Source organism: Pecten maximus, chromosome 13, assembly GCF_902652985.1.
Source record: "Pecten maximus chromosome 13, xPecMax1.1, whole genome shotgun sequence".
Classification (NCBI taxonomy): domain Eukaryota; kingdom Metazoa; phylum Mollusca; class Bivalvia; order Pectinida; family Pectinidae; genus Pecten; species Pecten maximus.
This window is the reverse complement of record NC_047027.1, coordinates 14,880,643-14,903,472: the sequence shown is the minus strand read 5'-3', so window position 1 is coordinate 14,903,472 and position 22,830 is coordinate 14,880,643. Positions and strand designations below refer to the sequence as shown.

General features: G+C 38.4%; 1 protein-coding gene across 1 annotated transcript; it reads left to right on the top strand.

Annotated features, from left to right (window-relative positions):
• Positions 1 to 19,671: 19,671 nt before the first annotated feature.
• LOC117340475 lies at positions 19,672 to 20,733 on the top strand. The gene has a single exon (XM_033902235.1). The coding sequence runs from the start codon at positions 19,672 to 19,674 to the stop codon at positions 20,452 to 20,454; it is 783 nt and encodes a 260-aa protein (XP_033758126.1). The 3' UTR covers positions 20,455 to 20,733.
• The last annotated feature ends 2,097 nt before the right edge of the window (positions 20,734 to 22,830 follow it).

The window sequence follows — 22,830 nt, the reverse complement described above, 5'->3', positions numbered from 1 at the left end:
CATAATAGGGCAAATTATTTCTCCTCAAACTCGCCGTCACTGTCCGTTAATATCTGGTATGGTACCCCAAATCTACTTACAAATTCAGAACATAATTTGTCGGCTATGTGAGCTGTATGAAATTTGCCGATCCTCTTAAACACATATTTTCTGTTGGGACTTTTCTAAGTCTGTCCACCCATTCCAATTTGCAATTTGATCAAAATGTATCTTTTTCCCTTCCTTTTTACTGAGCTGGATGTTCTAGACTGGTCTGAAACCAGAATGTTGGACATGTACATTACCTAAACATGCAGGAAATGTAGGGACAGTAGTTGTAACACTGTAATCGTGATTCTCTTTGTATTTTAATAAATTGGTGTAAACCCAGTAGTGCTTACTGACAGACCGAGAGGGAGAATAAGGCACACTAGGCTGATAACCCAGCCTTTATTCTGGTGACATGTCTAGGAGACCTAAATTATCTTTCCCATAACATTGAGAGTCGTCTTTACTCTCCTTGACGTTGTATTTATATCACAAAGTTGACATAATCTATTCGTACATATATATATTTTACCATTTTTAACCAACTTTTTTATCATAATGATCTAAATATACAATTCGAAAGCTTTTAAAATGACAAATTTTATCTGATTTCAACGTTAAAAATAGGAAAAACGATAGAATATTGTTTGGCCCTAAATGACCCTAGTTGTCGATGGGCCGTAAAACATAAACAAACAAACGTACAATAGGGGTACTATAACCTGGAGGCCTTAAATCCGCTTGAAAGGACACTTTACTAGAAGCCTTGTATTCTGAGGACCCGACTGGTGAATACACGTGGCATCGTTTGCATTACTTGCATTATGCCGTATTAGGGCCTCGTTTGACCTTTGACCTACACTACCAACCGTTGACGACATAGCCCTGGATACAATGTTTAATAAATGTCTAACCCGACCTACACCATTAAAAACTGACATATCGGGAGATTTGCCAAGTGTAACATTTTCCTTTTCTTTTTCTACATGTCTAGAAATTCTAGTAGAGGTACTGTCGGGCTGTACCGGGTAGGTCTTTGGTATAGCACCAACACCATAGGTTCCACGTGCATCCAATGTTCGTCGGTAGTTATCAGACACATTGATTGGTATGGGAGGATAGAATTGAATCGTCATTTCGACACTTATCTAGATCACACAATTTTCACCAAGCATGGTGTATCTGTTTTGTCCTCGTACAGGATAACTGGAGGGACGAATTTTGTGTACGTCCGTCCTAAACCTTTGAGACCTAGCTTAAGAAACGTACCTGCTGCCCCCCACCCACCCATTACGTATTCTTGTCTTTCTAGCAACTTTATTATTCCTAAGATATCCCTTAACACTGCCTCACGTTTGACCTTTCGTTGAACGTTCGTCCCTGTGGGGAGCCTTTCGGTTCGTTTCCTGGCCAAGACATACCCGACTCTACAAAAACGGTAATTGCACACGCACTCTTTCTTTTTAAGAAAAATACTATTCTGTATACTACTCTGTAATTTTCCAAATAGTCTATTAACATGTATACTTTGGATCAATATTTCACAGCATACCGTAGGCACTGTTTCCGGTGCATACTACTATCAACACAATGTAGAATACCAACAAAGACTACGTTATTGATTATTATGAACAAAATAATCCTACATTATCAGATATATCTGTACATAAAAATTCAATTATCAATCTGTATAATGTAAGTTTTTAGTAACAAAATATGATTACACGGAAAAAATCTGATAAATTTAACAGTTTACCATTAACAATAATAAAATCCAAAATCCAACACATTTAATTCTTGACAGCCAACATTAAGAGGGATCTTTTCTCCGTTAGGGGGGGGGGGTATATTTTAGTTTGACCAACCTAACACAGTGATCACCAGCCTTCTGGCACCTGCCACTGGAAGCTGATGCCTCTTCCTGCGGTGTCTTAGGATCTGGTCTTCCTGATGTGAAAGAATGTGCACATAGGGCAATAAAACCTTAGTATTGATACTTCATGGCGGTTCACCCAGTGCCTCAGCATACTCAGATAGGTCTTGTACACCTTTGGCACGCAGGCGGGGTCAGGGCGCCGCATCCCTCCCTCAACCCAATACACCATTAAAAACTGACATATCGGGAGATTTGCCAAGTGTAACATTTTCCTTTTCTTTTTCTACATGTCTAGAAATTCTAGTAGAGGTACTGTCGGGCTGTACCGGGTAGGTCTTTGGTATAGCACCAACACCATAGGTTCCACGTGCATCCAATGTTCGTCGGTAGTTATCAGACACATTGATTGGTTTGGTTTGGTTTATTTGTTTAACGTCCTATTAACAGCTAGGGTCATTTAACGGCCTCCCGTGCGTGCGACATGTATGCGTGTGCGTATGTGTGTTTTGGGAGGCTGCGGTATGTTAAGTCTCCTTGTGATAGGCCGGAACTTTTGCCGATGTATAGTGCTACCTCACTGAAGCATACTGCTGAAGACACCCAGCATATATATTGAATAAATAGTGACAATCCCCAGCTTTTCACATAATAGGGCAAATTATTTCTCCTCAAACTCGCCGTCACTGTCCGTTAATATCTGGGCAAATTATTTCTCCTCAAACTCGCCGTCACTGTCCGTTAATATCTGGTATGGTACCCCAAATCTACTTACAAATTCAGAACATAATTTGTCGGCTATGTGAGCTGTATGAAGTTTGCCGATCCTCTTAAACACATATTTTCTGTTGGGACTTTTCTAAGTCTGTCCACCCATTCCAATTTGCAATTTGTTCAAAATGTATCTTTTCCCCCTCCTTTTTACTGAGATGGATGTTCTAGACTGGTCTGAAACCAGAATGTTGGACATGTACATTACCTAAACATGCAGAAAATGTAGGGACAGTAGTTGTAACACTGTAATCGTGATTCTCTTTGTATTTTAATAAATTGGTGTAAACCCAGTAGTGCTTACTGACAGACCGAGAGGGAGAATAAGGCACACTAGGCTGATAACCCAGCCTTTATTCTGGTGACATGTCTAGGAGACCTAAATTATCTTTGTCATAATATTGAGAGTCGTCTTTACGTACAATAGGGGTACTATAACCTGGATGCCTTCAATCCGATTGAAAGGACACTTTACTAGAAGCCTTGTATTCTGGGGACCCGACTGGTGAATACACGTGGCATCGTTTACATTACTTGCATTATGCCGTATTAGGGCCTCGTTTGACCTTTGACCTACACTACCAACCGTTGACGACATAGCCCTGGATACATTGTTTAATAAATGTATAACCCGACCTACACCATTAAAAACTGACATGTCGGGAGATTTGCCAAGTGTAACATTTTCCTTTTCTTTTTCTACATGTCTAGAAATTCTAGTAGAGGTACTGTCGGGCTGTACCGGGTAGGTCTTGGGTATAGCACCAACACCGTAGGTTCCACGTGCATCCAATGTTCGTCGGTAGTTATCAGACACATTGATTGGTTTGGTTTGGTTTATTTTGTTTAACGTCCTATTAACAGCTAGGGTCATCTAACGGCCTCCCGTGCGTGCGACATGCATGCGTGTGCGTATGTGTGTTTTGGGAGGCTGCGGTATGTTGGTGTTAAGTCTCCTTGTGATAGGCCGGAACTTTTGCCGATTTATAGTGGTACCTCACTGAAGCATACTGCTGAAGACACCCAGCATATATATTGAATAAATAGTGACAAAACAATGATTTATAAGGCAGGAAAACCAACCCCAAATGACAAAACAGCAATAACAAACACAGGACACACACATGCAGTAGATATGATTTAACTACACGGATTACCCAAATTCTTACTGCACCATTTTGTAGTAGGACTGTACCTACGTCACACATTACACAGGTTCTGTTTTGGGGTTCCGTGAAGTAAACAGGTGAAGAAACAACATGTTACAAATAACGTAATATCATTTTATTATATAGTATAGAAGAACGTTGACAATAATAAAGAAGGCAATACAAGCCCCCTTATTGTATGGCTACCAGATAGGGACAGTACACACACAGTCAACAAACACTCACGTTAACATGACTTCATCTGAAAACACACTACGTTACGTATGACAACACAGCCATCTTACGGTCAGACAGGTCAGAAGAAAGAGTCAAAGAGAGAAAAAGTGTCAGACCAGCTTCAGGAGTTTTTTTTACAGACTGCCGGAACAGCAAGAAAGTGAGAACTTATAGCAAGACTATCCAATTAAAGAAGAGATTGTAATTCAGCCAATGGAAGACGATGTTTTAGCGAGAAAGCGAAAGTGGAGTCCTTCCGGTAGCCGCCGACATTACATTACCGTAGTAAAAGGTAAACATTATCATATACTTTCAATAATATACACTCACTCACACTCCACGGCCGGGTCTACATCACATTCATATCACAACTTCCTCACAGGTCCTGCTTAACGCTCTTTATTTTTGTCGGTATAATGTTACCGTATGAGTTGTCCTGTTATGTGTCCTCGGCAATATACCTCAGTGAGATAACACTAAAAATTCGACATTAGTTTCATCTTATCACAAGGAAACCGAACAAACGCACAGTTCGCGCACACGGAGGAGGCGTCAATGGCCATAGCTGTTGATAGGACGTTAAACAAAACTAATGCATAACAATTACTCCTGTTGTGGGGTGGCTTCGCGGTATATTTCATTGTGGTAGCACTGTAATGTCGACATTAGCTATAACAATGAGACAAATACACGAAAGCATCACACAAACAGGGGATACCGTCCTTACATTACCTTAGCTGTTGATAGGACAAAACAATTTGAAACCTAACCACGCTTCGGTTATTTGAGGATCCAAGGTGTGCCCATGTAACAATTGAGAAAACCTGTCAGTTTTGATATCAACTCTGCTTTGGGAGGTACAATAGCCCCGTACTTATATATTTTATTTTTAAAATTCTTTTTATTCTTGTAAAGTCAATTGACAATAACAGAAATATAGACTAGAAGATGTTGTGCAATATAGCAAAAATAACAAGTTGGGGCGTTAATCTCAAGTTAGACCCATTCAGGTCGGTAAACACCGCAAATGACCTTGATGTGTTGATAAGGCTTGCAACAATTATACGGTAATTATCTAATATTTGGAGGTTTTAGTACCTTTCAATAGCCAAATAATCCAATAACTTGCATATTAAGTTTAATATCGTAACATTTAATTTTTTGAAGATAGCGTCACCTGCAGCTGCTGCTCTATGGAGGATTGGATTATAAAGAAACTAAAAATAATTGTGATGAGACGTCTTTCTGATTAAACGTGATGATAATGTAATAACAATTCTAACATTTACATCTGTTTAATATCTCTACCTTTCTGTGAAATTATCAAATCTAATCTGATAAATATATTATGCTCAATACACGGGGGATAGGATTTAGACTTCCTTTTCGTCATTTTATGTAGATCATTGGTACAATCACAATTTCCGCTAAGCATGGTGTACTTACTCCGCTTTTCTGTCGTTCTACAGATATAATGCCATCTTTAAAAATATCTTGGTTTGCTGTAACCCGACCAGGGGATTTTACATATGGATATGTAGGTAGTGCTGAACCTTTTTATTAAGCTCACCTGGTCCGAAGGACCAAGGTGAGCTTATGCCATACCGTAGCGTCCGTCCGTCAACAATTGACTTCTTCTTCGTAACCAATGATCAGAATTTGACCAAATTTGGTCAGAAGCATCCCTATGGGGTGGGGACTCAAACTTGTACAAATGGTGGGGCTGACCCCCAGGGGTCGGAGGGGCGGGGCCAAAAGGGGTCAATTTGGCTATACATATTGATATTAACGACTTCTTCTCTGAAACCGAGCAATGGATATCGCTCATATTTGCCTGGTAGCATCACTATTAGGTGGGGATTAAAATTAATACAAATGATGGGGCTGACCCCACAGGGGTCAATTTGGCTTAATTGATATGAACAACTTCTCCTCTGAAACCAGGCAATACATATTGCTCAAATTTGACTGAGCATCCCTTTGGGGTCTGGATTCAAATTTGTACAAATAGTGGGGCCGACCTCCCTTGGGGCTGAGAGGCGGGGCCAAAAGGGGTCATTTTGGCAGAATTGATATAAACAACTTTTTCTCTGAAACTAAGCAAGGGATATCTAATATTTGACTGGTAGCATTCCCTTGGGTTAAGGATTCAAAATTGAACAAATGACAGGGCCAACCCCCTGAAACTAAGCAATGGATATCACTCACATTTGTATGGTAGCATGGTCATGGAGTGGGGGATTCAAAATTGTAAAACAGCTCATATTTGTCTGGTAGAATCATTTTGGATAAGGATTCAAAATTTTATAAAGGAAAGAACTGACCCTAAGAAACTAAGCAATGGATATCACTCACATTTGTGTGGTAGCAACCTATGAGCTGCGCCAAAAGTCAATTTCATTTCATGGATTAATGCATTTTTTTGGCATAAAAACCTCGCGTATCCATATAAAATGCCTATGATATATTGACATAGCAAGACCAGTTACAAATATACTTAATCATCATTCTTGTTTCATATCTCATGAAATCCAGGTGAGCGATACAGGCCCTCTAGGTCTCTTGTTTTATTATTCAGTTCTGAAAACATTTTCAACGTTCAATACAAAAACAAACCAGAATACAAACTGTTTGGAAATCATTATTCTTTTGTGATCTTAAAAAAATTTAATCAACATAATACATAATACCGAAACGGAAAAAAATTTGCTTAAATTTGCAATATATTCAGCCCGACGCCCAACAGTATCATATGTAGATTATTATTGGTTTATTTGCTTAATCATTCACTATTCTCGGCCCTATTGCCGTCACCAAAATGGCTGATAATGGACAATCAATCGATTTTTTAACGAGAATGGACCCAATACAGTGTTCTTTGTTGTGAACACAGGTCCTGTAAAAGGTTTTTGATTTATTTTACATTGTATTTTAAAATAATTATCAAAATACCCGATTCACGACCTAATTTTCAATTGTGACGAACTAAAGAAACGGAGTTAAGTTGACCTTAAATTACTTGTTTTTGAAGCTAATGGACCCTATTATTCTTTAGACTAAAATTGAGTAATCATCTTTCAGACATTACTGAAGAATGAAGGGCTTAAATGACCTGGAAGTGTTTGAATTTTTTTTTTTTTTTTTGAAACCTCGCTATTTTGTAATCAACAATTGAACTCTGATCACATAAGGCGTGAGTAAAAAGAAAGAACCGGAAGCTGAAATCCAGATTATCGAAAAATAAATGCAAAAATACTTATGATATTCGCTTGATTCGATATTTCTTGTTATTAAAGTTTTATAACTGTAGTAGTATTGTGGTTGATTCTCTATGTAATATTCCTTTTTTAAGTTGTAGTATCTATTAAACCAATTCATTTTAACTATTAGTAAATTTTGAATTGGTATCAAGACATGAAATTCTAAAAACTCCATATTTCAAACATGGAGTAATCAATTAATTGACAAATTGCTTTGAAGAGATGAACATGTTTTGGAACTTTGAACGGCAAAGGTCTAAAAATTCAAAAACTCAAAACCGCCAAACGGTTTTTGATATTTGTTTTTTTAGGTTTTTAGTTAAAAACCTAAAAAATCTAAAATCTCGTTCCAAGTTTGAAAGTGGAAACTTTAGAGATTTCATAAATATTATAATCTAAAATGTCATTTTTGTTTTGATTTGACATTTTAGGTTTCTGGTCAACGTTCTGGTAATGCCCACCTGATTTCATGGTCAACGTTCTGGTAATGCCCACCTGATTTCATAAGTCGTTTTGCAAGTTTCTAATAAGATTTTGGGTCAGATGTAACATATTCGTCTATAAGTTCATAAGCGTTCTCGTAAAAATGGAGTCCCATGATTTAGACCCGGATTTCATCCAACATCCATGTGCTGGAGCAGAAGAAATGATAAAATTAGCATAAAATCATAGTTCCGGAAATTAAATAACACACGTGATTTATTATTTCGAACAATTTTAAGAAACAGTCATCAAGTAGGATCAAGAGACGATTGGTTTGGTTTGGTTTATTTTGTTTACTTAAGGACGGCCTCCCGTGAGCGCGACATGCATGCGTGTGGCGAGTGCGTATGTGTGTTTTGGGAGGCTGTGGTATGTTCGTGTTAAGTATCCTTGTGATAGGCCGGAACTAAGACGAAAGATAGAGTTTATATGCAACGTATAATAAATAAAAGATTTCAGAAAACATTTCCCGTAGACCTTGGAATAAAATTTACCTATCGCCACTCTGTGACCCATGTAGTCCTGCCCTGCAGGTAGGGCGTAAGAATTGTACATGCTGCCCCCATTGAATGATCGTAAGTGGCGACTAAATTTGGGATCTTTTCTCCTTTTTCTCTTCTTTCTTAAACAACTTTCTTCTTCCTAATGTCTCCCTTGACAATGCCTCACTTTTGGCCTTTAGTTGAGCGTTCGCCCCTGTGAGGATTTGGTCTGGTTTGGTTTATTTTGTTTAACGTCCAATTAACAGCTAAGGTCATTTAATGACGGCCTCCCGTGCGTGCGACATGCATGCATGTGGTGAGTGCGTATGTGTGTTTCGGGAGGCTGCGGTATGTTCGTGTTAAGTCTCCTTTTGATAGGCCGGAACTTTTGCCGATTTATAGTGCTATCTAACTGAAGCATACTGCCGAAGACACCCAGCAGCACACCCCACCCGGTCACTTTATACTGACAACGGGCGAACCAGTCGTCCCACTCCTGATATGCTGAGCGCTAAGCAGGAGCAGCAACTACCATTTTTAAAGACACTGGTATGTATCGGCTAGGAGACAGAACCCAAAAAAGTTGTTTAGAAAGAATAGAAAAGATAAGATCCCAAACTAAGTCGCCTCTTACGATCATGGAATTGTCCTATCTGCAGGGCAGTCTCGGTGACAGGAACATTAAAATTTTTTAGACAAGTCCGTCGAGAATATTGAGCGGCTTCCTCGAGCTCGGTTTCATGGTCATGCTGGATTTTGGAGTCTAATTGAGAGTTAATTTCTTATTAGACAGATTTGGAAATAACTTCGTTTACCTGACACAGGTGTAGTGTATATACAGTAGCCTGGTGATGAACTCACCCGACACGTGTTTACCTGGCCAGATGTCTTGTTTAACTGACCGCTCATTGTCTTTTATATCGTGATCAAAAGCAAATATCGGGAAAACGGCTTTAATAGAGAGAAAATCACAAACAACCTTGGATGATAGATCCTCGGAAAGTTTTCCCTCACACCAGTCTTGTAAATATTCACGTGACTACTATATAAAATATTGCTATCTGGCCCAGTATGCTGGCCAAGTACAAAGAAAAAGTGGTACTTGGTAAAATATAATCCGGCATGGGAAAAAGACCACGAATGGATTTCAAAAAGAGTTTTAGGAAACGAACATGCTTATTGCAAGTTGTGTAATGCTTACTTTTTGATTGGATCAAGCGGGGTTTATGATATTAAACGCCACATTTCGTAAGCAACTCATGATAGATCGGTCAAAGCACTGTAAAACTCCAGCAATATGCACGGTTTCCTCAAAGTAAAAGAATCTTCTCTGGGCTCCAAAGTGATTCGTTCACAAGCGATATTTAGCTCTATGGTAGCCGAGCATTACATACCATTCTCTTTTGCTGACCATTTCACAAAGATTGCGCCAGGGGTTATTTCCAGATAGAAAAATTGCAAAGAAATTTACCTGCAGCCCCACTAACTGCACACAGATTGTAAAACGCGCCAAAGCACCATCACTGCAAAAAAAAAAAAAAAAAAAATGGTGGAACATGTCAAATTGAACACTTCGAAATGTTATGTAATGAAAGTAATGATAAAGGTTCAGAAAAGTGCGTTGTCATTTTAGTCAGGGTATTTGACATTGCTCAGCAGTCTGAAAACATTGTTTTTGGACATGCCAGTAGTAAACATAGGAAATGCCCAAAACCTGTTTGATGCATTGGATGACTGCTGAGGTAAAAAATTAAAATGTTTGCTTTCATGTACATTTGATAACTTATAAAATTTGTAAATGTGTAATCATGTTTTTAATATATCTATACTGCATTACATTTGGTATTTTCTTTCACAGATCAAGGAATATCCCGTGGAAAAGTGAGTTTTGCCAGCAACAAGTGCTCAGTGACAAAAGGACGACGAAACTGTTATCAGAAGGATCCGTGAAGTACAGCCTTGTGTGCTTGACATAGACTGTAATTGCCATCTCGCCAATCTTTGCTGTCAAGCAGAAGTAAAGCAAATCTCATTTGCCATAGATGATATGCTAGTGGATATCTTCTACTTTTTCCACCACAGGTAAATTAATGAGCTTTCTCAACCCTTTGAATATCACAAAATGCAGTCTATGGCATTATTTTTTTTCAAGTTAACAGCTTATTTAGTGAAGTTTTAATTGTGTTTTTATTTAACATGATTTTTCTGCGTATGTTTACAGTGCCAAACGCCAGGAAATCTATACAACATTCATGGACTTCTGTGGTGTTGAAACTTTGAAGATCTTGCGTCATGCAAGCACTGGATGGCTATCGTTACAGCAAACTGTTTCAAGAACCCCCTTTTTATCACTGGCCTGCGCTTAGTAGCTGTTTTTTTCGGTCATGTGAAGCACACGGTAAAGGTCGAGAAGCTGACAACCCTGCTGATAGATCCAGAGATTAAGCTATATTTCATGTTCCTGGATTTCATAGTAGCACCACTGAATGAATCCAATACTTCATTTCAGGTCAGTATTATGATAAAAATGATTGTGAAGCCTCGTCCAAAAACCAATAATTACTTAATGCAATTCAGTATTTGTGAATTTCTTCTAAAATAATTGAAATTGTCACTCAGTGTTTCCATTTCTTAATTCGGACCGATGCTTCTAAAATAGGGTGTCTGCAGCAGCACACAACAAGACTGTTGCGAAGGTTTCTGGGAAAGAAAGTGCTGTCATCATCAGCATAAGGACCTCTCTCATGTTGCCTACAGTGAAAGAGACAACCAAATAGACAACGAGAAGTTGGCTGTGGGAATGGCTGTTAGAGCATACATAGAGGAGGTCGAAGATGACATCAAATTCACTGCACAGAGTCGGGGGTTTTTTTTTGGGGGGGGGGGGGGGGGGGGGGGGGATTCGGGTAAAGGTTTAGCACAGCTTGATATTAGTAATTGTAGTTCAACTCGAGAGATAATTAATAAATATTGATAATTTTATTTTTGCTTTTGCATGACAGTCAGGAAATTATATATGGAAGTGGCAGACAAAATGATCACAAAAGTTTCCACTACATGATCCAACCTTGACAAACATGGCTTTTCTAGGAGCTAGCCATAAAAGTAAATATATCTTCAGAAAGTTGAAATCTTGACTAGAAATAAAATCCATAAAATCTCAAATGTCTACTTGGTTTGGTTTAGTTTTTATTTGTTTAACGTCCTATCAACAGCTAAGGTCATTTAAGGACGGTCTTCCGTGCGTGCGATATGCATGCGTGTGGTTAGTGCGTATGTGTGTTTTGGGAGGCTGCGGGATGTTGTGTGTGAAGTCTCGTTGTGATAGAAAAAGCCCAGCAGGACACCCCAATCTGTCCCATTATACTAACAACGGGCGAACCAGTCGTCCCACTCTTAATATGCTGAGCGTTAAGCAGGAGCAGCAACTACCTTTTTTAAAGACTCTGGTATGTCGCGGCCAGAGGACAGGACCCAAAGCCTTCCTCACACACGCTAAGCTAAAGGCCAAAAGTGAGGCATTGTCAAGGGAGACATTAGGAAGAAGAAAGTTGTTTAGAAAGAATAGAAAAGATAAGATCTCTAATTTAGTCGCCTCTTACGATAATGCAATGGGGGCAGCAGGTACAATTCTTACGCCCTACTTGCATGGTTTCTCAAATGTCTACATAATATTAATAAATAGAAGAGTTATTCATTATTTCCAAACATTTTATAAACTTATTTGTTTGTTTCAGTTCTACATTTGGCAACTAGGTTCGATGTAATCAAGGATGAGGAAATGGATTCTCTTGAGGAGGAAATTATTGACTATCAGCTTGCGCCAGAGAAGGAGATTCCAAAGCAAGGTGTGGAGAAAATTTGTGTGGAGATAGGAATCTTGACAGAAATATTTACCAAGAAGCCCAGGTTCCCTGTACTGTCCAAGTTGGCAAGGACAATACCAGTGTCATTTCAGACAGTGAAAGAATGTTTTCATTCCTTAAAGGGATCCACACAGACACTTGGTCTGAATAACAGAATGACACTCTGATGTCAACTGATGTCTGCTAAGCAGAACACAGGTTGTGCATGCTATGAGGACACTTTGAAAGCTGCAAATCATGCCTGTCTTTCTTACAATCAACCCCGATTATCATTAGTATGATTGATATCAATCTACTCGCAATTTTGAGCCATATTGTGTTTACCGGACTTATATATTGAATATATGGCTTAAATATGTTTCTACCACAATACCCTGTGTTATTCAACTCTCAGACCATCAGTTAATCATTACAGCTGTTGATTAACAATCTGTTTATACCACACGTGGTATAAACTCTGTACGCATTTTGATTGGCTAACAAGGTGAACTTTGACCCAAGCTGCAATTGTTATTGACGTCATCAATAATCTAATGACGTCACATCACCGGGTCCCGGACGTCACCGGTACACTTTATTTGCATACGCGAAATTATACTTGGCCACGTTTCCCTTTGAGTCAAGCCGATATTATTGTGGTAGAAACAGGTCACACGACTCGAAATTGTTGGATATGGAATTTATTTCACACTCGTAAGTTATTTTTTAAAAGTTGCAAAAAACACTCGCTAAAGCTCGTGTCTTTTGTAACTTTTAAAAAATAACTTACTCGTGTGAAATAAATTCCATATCCAACAACCACTCGTTGTGTAACCTCTATGTAAATGTATGATGTTTTTTCTACATTAATTCAGTTAATTAAACGCCGTGACACCGCGACGTCGTCAAAAACGTCTCCTACATTAGAAAACCTCATTGTCCCAAATTGGGCTGCTTACAGGTTGGCAACCATGCAATAGGGTACATCCTTAGCTGTTAATAGTACGTTAAACAAAATAAACCAAACCAAACATTCCTAATTCAGTCCTTTATTAGCTGCTCTAGTTTTGGCTTTTCAATATAAACAAATTTTACATGTCAATGTGCCAATGTTTAGCATTATAAGTTGTAATAGGACTTTATAGCGATGGAAGTATAGCCTAGATATAGTGCATATTGGAAAGGTGGAATAAATGAGGTTACATAGTCTCGACTGTATTATTTTGGGGAAAAAAATAACTGACATTTAATTTGTATCCGTCCAAAATGGATCAGCTTACTTCCAAAACATACACACAATCGTATCAAAACGGCGCTGATATTTCACATTATTTGCAATTTATTCCTAAATCTATTTCAGCCAATTTATCAACTTAAAGCTATAAAGGTTACTGTTTTTGCATTAAACAAGAATGTTCATTTACAGTACCTGCAGTACTTTGATTGTCTGCGTTCGTCCGAATCTTTTGGTTCAGTTGCTTAATTTTGGAAACTTATACAGTAATGTGCCAAAAGTCTTCGTAATTTTCATGACGTCAAAACGAAATAACGTTCAACGTATGAGGGTCTTCCTACTTTGAGCACCTTTATACTCGGTAAGCATGTAAGAGTTAACCCCCTTATTACACACGCTGTTTGCGTCTTACCGTTCAAGTCGCTTGAACTCTTCGACTGGTTGTTCACATTTTCGCGCTGTTTACAATCATTTGTTTAACAAGTGTATCGAACACATAAGTTGACTGCGGCCGAGGAGCTTTTACAACAACTTTTTTCGGGAAGCTCATCAACCTCTTGATACTAGCATTGCTAAGTTGTTTAAGAGATCACCCTCTATAGTTTTTGGAGCGATATCGCCAGCGAGGGAAACGAAGCTCTCCCAACATGATACTAGGGCCTTGTTGAGGACGGTAAGGTCTGATCGGCAGCGGCCTCTACATGGAACTTATGTATTTAATGAGCAAAAACAGCCACCAGTGTCCAAACGGAATTCCCAAGGAAAACTAAACGCGGAAGGCCTTCATCGACGAACTGTGAAGAAAGAAGAAAAAAATCAGAATTCGGAACGAAAATATAGTATCTGCATGTTCATATATCTTCTTGTGCAAATCATGCCATTGTTTTACCGATTTATAAGTTGGAATTATGGTTTCGGTATTTTGTCGCTAGGCCCTATTTTCCTTTCTTTTTTTTAATAAGAAAATAGATTTTTCAAATAACACTCGGTCTCTCAGGATACAGAAATCATTTCACTGACAATATATAATGCCTTCATCTTTTTGCCTTTGTATTAAAACCATAATGTTATATTATTTCCGTCCTTGAACTAAAATCGAGGTTTATTATATTAAGGCTCTACAGCAGCAAGGCTATATTGCTGATCAAACTAACCATGCATACTTGAAACATCTGTTCCATTACTTGACAAGTCTGCTGTCTTCAGACTGGCGTTAACTATCACAACTTCCACATGAATAGTGATAATTCCCATTTCCTTTGTCAGAATGTCATTTTAGCAGATGAACACGATGGAATTATAAAAATTACAATATTAGATTAATTTTCTCAGAAGATTGCGGTCGACCACAACTGATGCTGAATATAGAATCATCACTTGTTCATGGTGACTGTAGGAGAGATAATAGAATTAATTGATAATCAGTTTAGGAATTTTGTTCGGGATCGGAATATATATCAATGTAAAGTAACATAATATGGTAAAATACTGCCGTATGTAACATGATTTTTCAGATTTGAGATTCAAAGTTCGCTGTCGGAAGGAAAAAAATACCGTTTTAATTATATATTTTTAATATCTTAGCAACGCGTGGCTCCTATAATTGTACGAAACACTATATGAACGTAACACTTGGTATCTTAAATCTTTACTTTCTGTCTTCACAGCCCCGTCTCTCTGTGCTTGGTTGTTATCTATAGGTGTCTCCTTGACACCCGTCCTCATACGACCCCGGCTGTTGGTGTCTCCTTGACACCCGTCCTCATACGACCCCGGCTGTTGGTGTGTCTCCTAGACACCCATCCTCATACGACCCCGGCTGTTGGTGTCTCCTTGACACCCGTCCTCATACGACCCTGGCTGTTGGTGTCTTCTTGACACCCGTTTTTATTAAAGTGTCAAACACCTTACAACATATAAAATACATCATAAAATATTTCTCTCAAAGTAAGTTATGTTCAACCATTTATGACTTATTTAGACACTATAAAACAAAATAAAGTATAAGATATTGCATGTTAAGTTTATACGGTAAGGCTATCCCAAGCTATTAAAAATGGTAGAGTAAGTAGCCACGTTATGTTACCTGAATAAAAAGCTACGAAAAGTTGCTTCTTCTCCTCCACATAGCATCACGTTGATTGGCGAGAAGATTTGAAGGAGATTTATCAACCAGATATTTGAACTGATTAAAACTGTCCATACTGTTAAGATCAACATATTTGTTAGCGTCAACTAAAAGAGGTCAGCGTTAATCATCATAAAATATTACGTCGTATTAAAAAGTGAACTTCGTCTTCAACCTCATTTGATAAACAATACTTACAGATTGTTTTTATGGGTAAAATCGGCTTGGCATGCCGTCCCTTTTCAATTTGTAGGGAAAGTGACCCACATCTGATTGCACAACAGCACCTCTTCTCTCTATCAATTTAACAAATTTCACATACGGACCTGGCTGTTGGTGTCTCCGTGACCCCCGTCCCCATGCATCAAGGGGCCGCAGTGGCCGAGTGGTTAAGGTGTACCGACACTTTATCACTAGCCCTCCACCTCTGGGTTGCGAGTTCGAAACCTACGTGGGGCAGTTGCCAGGTACTGACCGTAGGCCGGTGGTTTTCTCTCCGGGTACTCCGGCTTTCCTCCACCTCCAAAACCTGGCACGTCCTTAAATGACCCTGGTTGTTAATAGAACGCTAAACAAAAACAAACCAAACCCCATGCATCAAAGCAAAACAGACATCAATTTAAGATATTTCTTGTTTATCTAAAGATGTTACACTGACGGTTATCAGTTATTTTCCAATATAGAGGATGAGTATGATATATTTTCTTCGGGGTGCAATTGATTTTCAATTCACTTACAAGTATAAAAAGATAAACTGAACATTTTCAAAGAAAGTGTACCTTGCCGTTTCTTGTTGACACATACGTAAGCTGTGTAGCCAGCTATGCACGCAAGGTGTGGGGGTTTACACAAAGCGCCTGATGTCGAACAAATTCATTTAGACTTTTGTAAAAGTAGTTTAGGAGTTCGTAAATGTACACCAAACGCAATGATCTATTTTGAACTTGGTAGACTTCCTGTTCTCGTTTTGCGCAAAATACGAAGCTTCAAGAACTGGTGTAAATGGTTGAAGTCTAGTAATTGTATATTAAGTGCATGTTTTCAAGATATGTACATAAGCTGCGAATCAAACCAACATTGTAAAAATTGGCTGGCTTCAGTTAAACAGGAACTATGTTTCATTGGTTTGGCCGAGTATTGGCAGTACTCGCACGGTAATTTTTATACTAGAACCTTTTTGGCGTTAGTAAAACAACGGTTATTAGACATTTCTAAGCAAGATTGTGAGTCTTTTTAACCTCGTCCAAATGCACTTTGTATAAAAACATATTATTGACTATGTATGTCTGCAACCTTACTTAAGTAAGCCTTTTCCTGTTAAATATAAAAAGGCAATTGTCAAAATACGTTTGTCTTCACATAACCTGTTAATAAAAATTGGGCGACATAGAAAAAATCCTCCCAATTTAAGATTCGGTTCTTTCTGTAAAAATGACGTAAAAGATGAATACCAAAAACAACATTTTAAAATGTCCCTCCTTTAACGGTCTCGGAATAAAATACATAATGCCTCACTATCGGGTTCATCCCTCTATAAGTTAATCGATTTACTATCAACGGGTAATGTTAAAGAATTAAGTAATCTGGTTAAGTTTTTATACCAGGCATCTTTACTACGTTCTACTCTTATGGCTTCTAGTAACTAGTAGTTTGATCCATACTTTTCATTTACATTATTGAATCGTATACATATACTTGTATATATGCATGCAATAATGTCATATGCCAGTGCATTGCTCTGGCCGAGCTGAATGGAATTATATTATATGTACAGTGTAATTGCTCCCAAGACTTATAAATAATTGGATTGAATATGTAAAACCAAATAAACTGTCTAATTTGGGCTTTTTAACATTGTTTTAATTCACACGTTCAAACGAACATAAACCATTTATCAATTATAACTGAACACTGTTATGTAGATAATAGCCGACAGCAGCTAGCCATTTATTGTGGTCGAATACAATAAAACAATCTAATTAAAATGTAGATGGTCATTCACTACGTTACATGAACATCTAACAACATCCCATCAGGGGTCACGTCAGGGTGACCTTTTGGATTAGCCAATCAAATGACTACTTCCAGAATCTCCAGAATCTTGGAAGTGAATTTTATATGTCCGAACTAGCATGACTAAAGTGCATTGCTTGTATAATCTGTCAATTTGTTTCAAGTCATTTCGTCCCATACAGCATATGGCTATATACTGTGCCGAAATGGTTTGCTTCAGATGCATGCTGTGACAAATGTTTTGCTTCGATGACATCGACAAAATGCCAATTCGCCCTTAAAGTAAAATACACCCATCTCAGAGGTCATCAGAACGTGACCCCTGATGGGATGTTGTTAGATGTTCATGTAACGTGGTGAGAATGACCATCTACATTTTAATTAGATTGACAATAAAATAGACTGATGACCACGCGTTTCGCCGAAACGTCTTCCTATCTAGCCTCGTCAAGGGATGCTTAGCACTGTCAATCATTCCAGTCGCAGATCGGTGGTTGACAGGTGATTTCCAACAAGTTTTTCGTCGATATCACCTCGTATCAGCATCACCTATAACCCTGAAAACGTATCGGAAACTGTCACCACTTTATCACATCAGGACGACGACACAAATCGGGTAGGAAGGGGGGAGGGGGGGGGGGGGGGGGGGAGAGACCACAAATTCAAGTTCATTTCATTCCCTTTTCACATATATTGACATGATGTATAGAGAAAAACATGTACAATATAGTATATACAATTAAAGTAGTGTTCGTAGTTGATACACGGCACTGTTTCACAACCAAATATTTTCAAGCGCACTGTCCGGTTGCAACGAGGTACGGACAAAAGCCCCCCGGACATTAGCCCCTAGGACAAAAGCCCCTTCACACTAATCAAAAAGTGGACAAAGGCCCCTTTATAAAAAAATTTATTTTTTTTTTTTTTTTTGTTATGTTTTTATTTATTCATTTTTTTTTTAAATTACAATAGATATGTTTTAGCAGTGGTTATATTAAGTGCTACATATATATGTAAGTGACTTCAGTCACCAGTGGCTTCTGCAATGTAAACAACCAGTTCGACAAACAACTACTTGAACTGTTACATAAACAATAAGCTGTTACACAGGTGTTTGGTAGGTTTTTCATTGATTTTACTGTTACATAAACAATAAGCTGTTACACAGGTGTTTGGTAGGTTTTTCATTGATGTTGTATTCTCCTCGAAGGAAATATCATTAATGGCTTCATGTGTATCAACGGTGAAATGTCTGTTTGCACAGGTATAAATTGTTTTTATATTGTTTCTTTGATTTTAATCATTCATAAAATTAAAATTACAACACAGAGCAACATGTTTGGTTAGGTACTTATTATGTTATAATTTGAGAAACTGCAAATAGGGATCAAATGATTATTTCTTTTGTAGGCATTTCTTTGATTATCAATATTTGCAGTATATTAGGAGGTCAGAAATTATGTGTAATCAGTAACAATTTGTTCATCATGGAGATCATACGTACTGCCAGAGGTGGAGTGAAACTATGTGTAGATGGTTATATGTTTACGAAGAAAGGTACAAACAAAACTACAGTACGATGGGAATGTTCTCAGAGACGAGCTCAGTCATGTAAAGGTGCCATTGTAACAGATCTACAGATGCAAAGAATAGTTTCGTCAACTGATCACAGCCATGAGAATGACATCAATAGCGTAAAAGCGACAAAGATACGTGTAGCTATGAAAGACAATGTTGTAACAAATCGAGGACGACCAGGACAGATTGTTGCAGATGCCTTACAGCAATGTCCAGTGGAAGTTCCTGTTGCCATGGGGAAAATAGAGAGTGTTAAGAGGGCCATTCGTAGACAGAAACGTGGTACTCTTCCCAAGGAGCCAGCTACCCTTCGGGAATTCATCATTGATGGCGAATGGACGACAACAGGAACTGATGATGACGAACAATTCCCCATTCATGATAGTGGATCAGAGTCACATAGTCGTGCTGTTGTGTTTGCGTCAGAGCAAGGACTTGCAACACCTTTGTCGTTCAGACACTTGGTTTACGGATGGGACATTTTCTTCAGCTCCTAAGATCTTCAAACAGTTGTATGTGATCCGTGCTCCATTAGGTACTTCAGCTGTTACATGTGTGTATGCCTTCCTATCCTGCAAGACACAGAGTATCTATGAAGAGATGTTTTTCGGGTATTTTGGATAAGTGCAACGAACTTGGATATGCTCCAGATCCAACCACGGTTATCACAGACTTTGAACAAGCTGTATTCAGTGCATTGAGGGCTACATTTGGACAACATGTGAACTCCCGAGGATGCTTCTACCATCTTACACAGAACACATGGCGCAAGGTACAGGAACTGGGACTTACAGATTTGTACAAGACTGATGAGAGAGTTAGGCTGTTTTGTGGCATGTTAGATGGACTTGCATTGTTACCAGTTCTAGAAGTGTCCAGTGGTATGGATTATATGAAAGCCAACACTCCAGCAGGACTAGAAGAGTTAGTGGACTACTTCGACAACACATACGTTTCGGGAACGTATCGACGTGTCCAGCCTCCACCAGCACAGCCAGGAGGTGTTCTCCCACCAGTACGTATGCGAAGAACGCCACCGATGTTACCACCACATCTTTGGAATGTTCATGAAGCAACCATTCAGAATGAGGATCGTACCAACAACCTATGTGAGAGCTGGAATTACGGGTTCCAGCAGCTGATCGGACACAACCACCAATCTGTGTGGACGGCCATATATTGTCTCAGGAAGGACCAGGCGCTGGTGGCAGCAGCATTGCTAGCAGACTCCCGTGGTGCTCCCCCTACCAAACGTGTGAAACGTGCAACGAGAGATCTACAAGTGAGACTTCGAAATTTGTGTTCGGACATTGCTTCCGGTAGGAGAAACGTTGAGGTATTTCCTTCTTGGTGTTGGACACTGTATACGGTTTAAAGTGCGCACTTAAACATTATTGTGTTATACTCACAGACTAGTGTGTTATGCATGAATCGTGGTACCGTGGTACCAAAGACGTTTCAGATATTAAGTGAATGAACCTTAATGTGTTCTAGCCACATTGCTTGCAGACTATGCCCAGCTATGTTATGCTATTCGTGAAGCGCGTGAAATGTTTAGTACATGAAATATTTCTCATTATGCAGTTTGATAGCATGTGTTGTTATATGGCTGCGTGTGATATTATTGAATAATAACAAATTAAAAACTATGAAATCTACACCATGTTTTTGTATTCATTAATTGAAGTATGCAACATATATGACAGAAAATGTGAGTAAGTTTGTGAACATCATAATTTATTGTACAAACTTCAAAGCATTTTGTTTTAAATGATAAGCTTTCCTGAAATTTTCAGCTTACTTAATAATATAAAGTTTGAACAAATAAATTATGATGTTTAACCACAGCCATATAATGCTGCTCTGACACTGAACCAAGGACCTTCATGTTCCACACAATTATTCTCCAAATTCCAGAGATAAAAACAGCAGTATATATACAGTTTTTGTTTTTCAAAAGTACAGATTTATATAAAGTATACCAGCTAAATTTATAATGAAGGGGCTTTTGTCCGCGGGGGGGGGGGGGGGGGGGGGGGGGGCTAATGTCCGGTGAACCACAGTGAACCCGTACCATTGATAAATATAAATATTTTAATCAGATTGACAACACACAGGCAGAGACCTATTAATATAGGAATTCAGATTCTTTATTTGCTTAAGTTTTTTTAACTCATCACAATTACATAAGACATAATACAATATTTACATACACGAACACATTAACTTTTCATACAACAGTAAATCTAATTGAAATCATATCTAATCCCTTGGATTATTGTTGACACATAGTACATAATTATGATTTCAATCAGATTTCACTAATTCACATGCACACCATATACATTCATACCAACATAATGATTGACATAGTATTATAGAGAGAGAGTATATGAAATTATGGATTTAAGCTGACAACAACCTTCTTCTGTACATAGCTAAACCAATATATTTTCCAAGATTATATGCTTCTTTCATATTGTGTGTGCTTAGGGAACAGGTACATGGAATAGTTCGGCATCTCGTACAGGTCTGGTTCTAGAAAATAATATTTATATGAAACATATTGTTTACCAATTAAAGCTCTTAATGTGCCTGGATTTTTGTTTGAAGTATTCATACTTTTGACCAAAAATTACAACTTGTGTCGAATGACGAACTAGTGAAAAATGTACTGATCAATCAAATGTTAACCTAAATGTTACTGCAGGTAATATCATATAGTTCAATACCCAAAAGTTATTTTCCAGTGTACAAAAGATTCTGCAACTTGAAAATCATACGTAAATACGTCTCCTGGGGATCCTATAATGGTATCAATGGAAGCGAGTTTGTGCCACAGCTGACTGTGGGCGTCGATAAACACAGATTTCTAACCAGGTTTGATCTTGCATCTTGGCAGCTCGCAAATTTGACATCATTTGTATAGATAGCAGTGTGACAACTAGGCGGAAACCCGTCAACCATGCAGCTGACAAAACAAAAGGGCGTAACCGATAGGTGTCCGTGGAGACTACCACGGGACAGTTTGTGGGACGGAGATGATTTGGTGACCATCACAAGCTATACTTAATTAATTATAGCGAGTGCTCCGGCCATCGTAATGTGTGTCCATCGCCTTATCAATTATAGCCCAGGGCCAAGTCTCGCACCCAGCGCGCGATATAATAGCCAGTGTCCTCGAGTATCCCCGGGACATTTGTCATTATTCGTTATCGGGCTGGGCGACTGGGAACGGTAGCCAGCTGTTCATAGCTTTCAATAGGAAACAAATATGCAGATAAGTTTTTCTATAAACATATTTTATTAGCATCAGTTCTGAAACAAGGGATTTAACACAGGGTAATATAATGCTTCAATGCCTTCTCGTAACAACCGTTTATCATTGATAATAAAACATGTAAGTCGTGTACGCTCGTGCTAGAGACCCATTATAGATACAATGTAGTTATACAGGTCTCTGATCATGATAAATAATGAAAACAGTTGATTTACTGGTGTAAAAACATCACAAACTTTTATTGTTGGATTGTATGTTAGAAGTCTATATATATTCGAGTTTCTATCTACCACAAGAGAGATACTACGCAACAAAATAAGTTACGAAATCCAATCAATTCACAAACTCGAAAGCTTCCAAGCTTCGGAAGATATGTTTCACAGAGAATATACTAACACTCGCCGAACAAACAATCGGAGAATGTGACAGTACGTTGTTTTTAAAATATTTCCTTTATAAACGTCATCGTTA

Coding starts and splice junctions, on each gene's coding strand:
- LOC117340475 (XM_033902235.1), top strand. CDS start 19,672: ATGAAGAGATGTTTTTCGGGTATTTTGGATAAGTGCAACGAACTTGGA.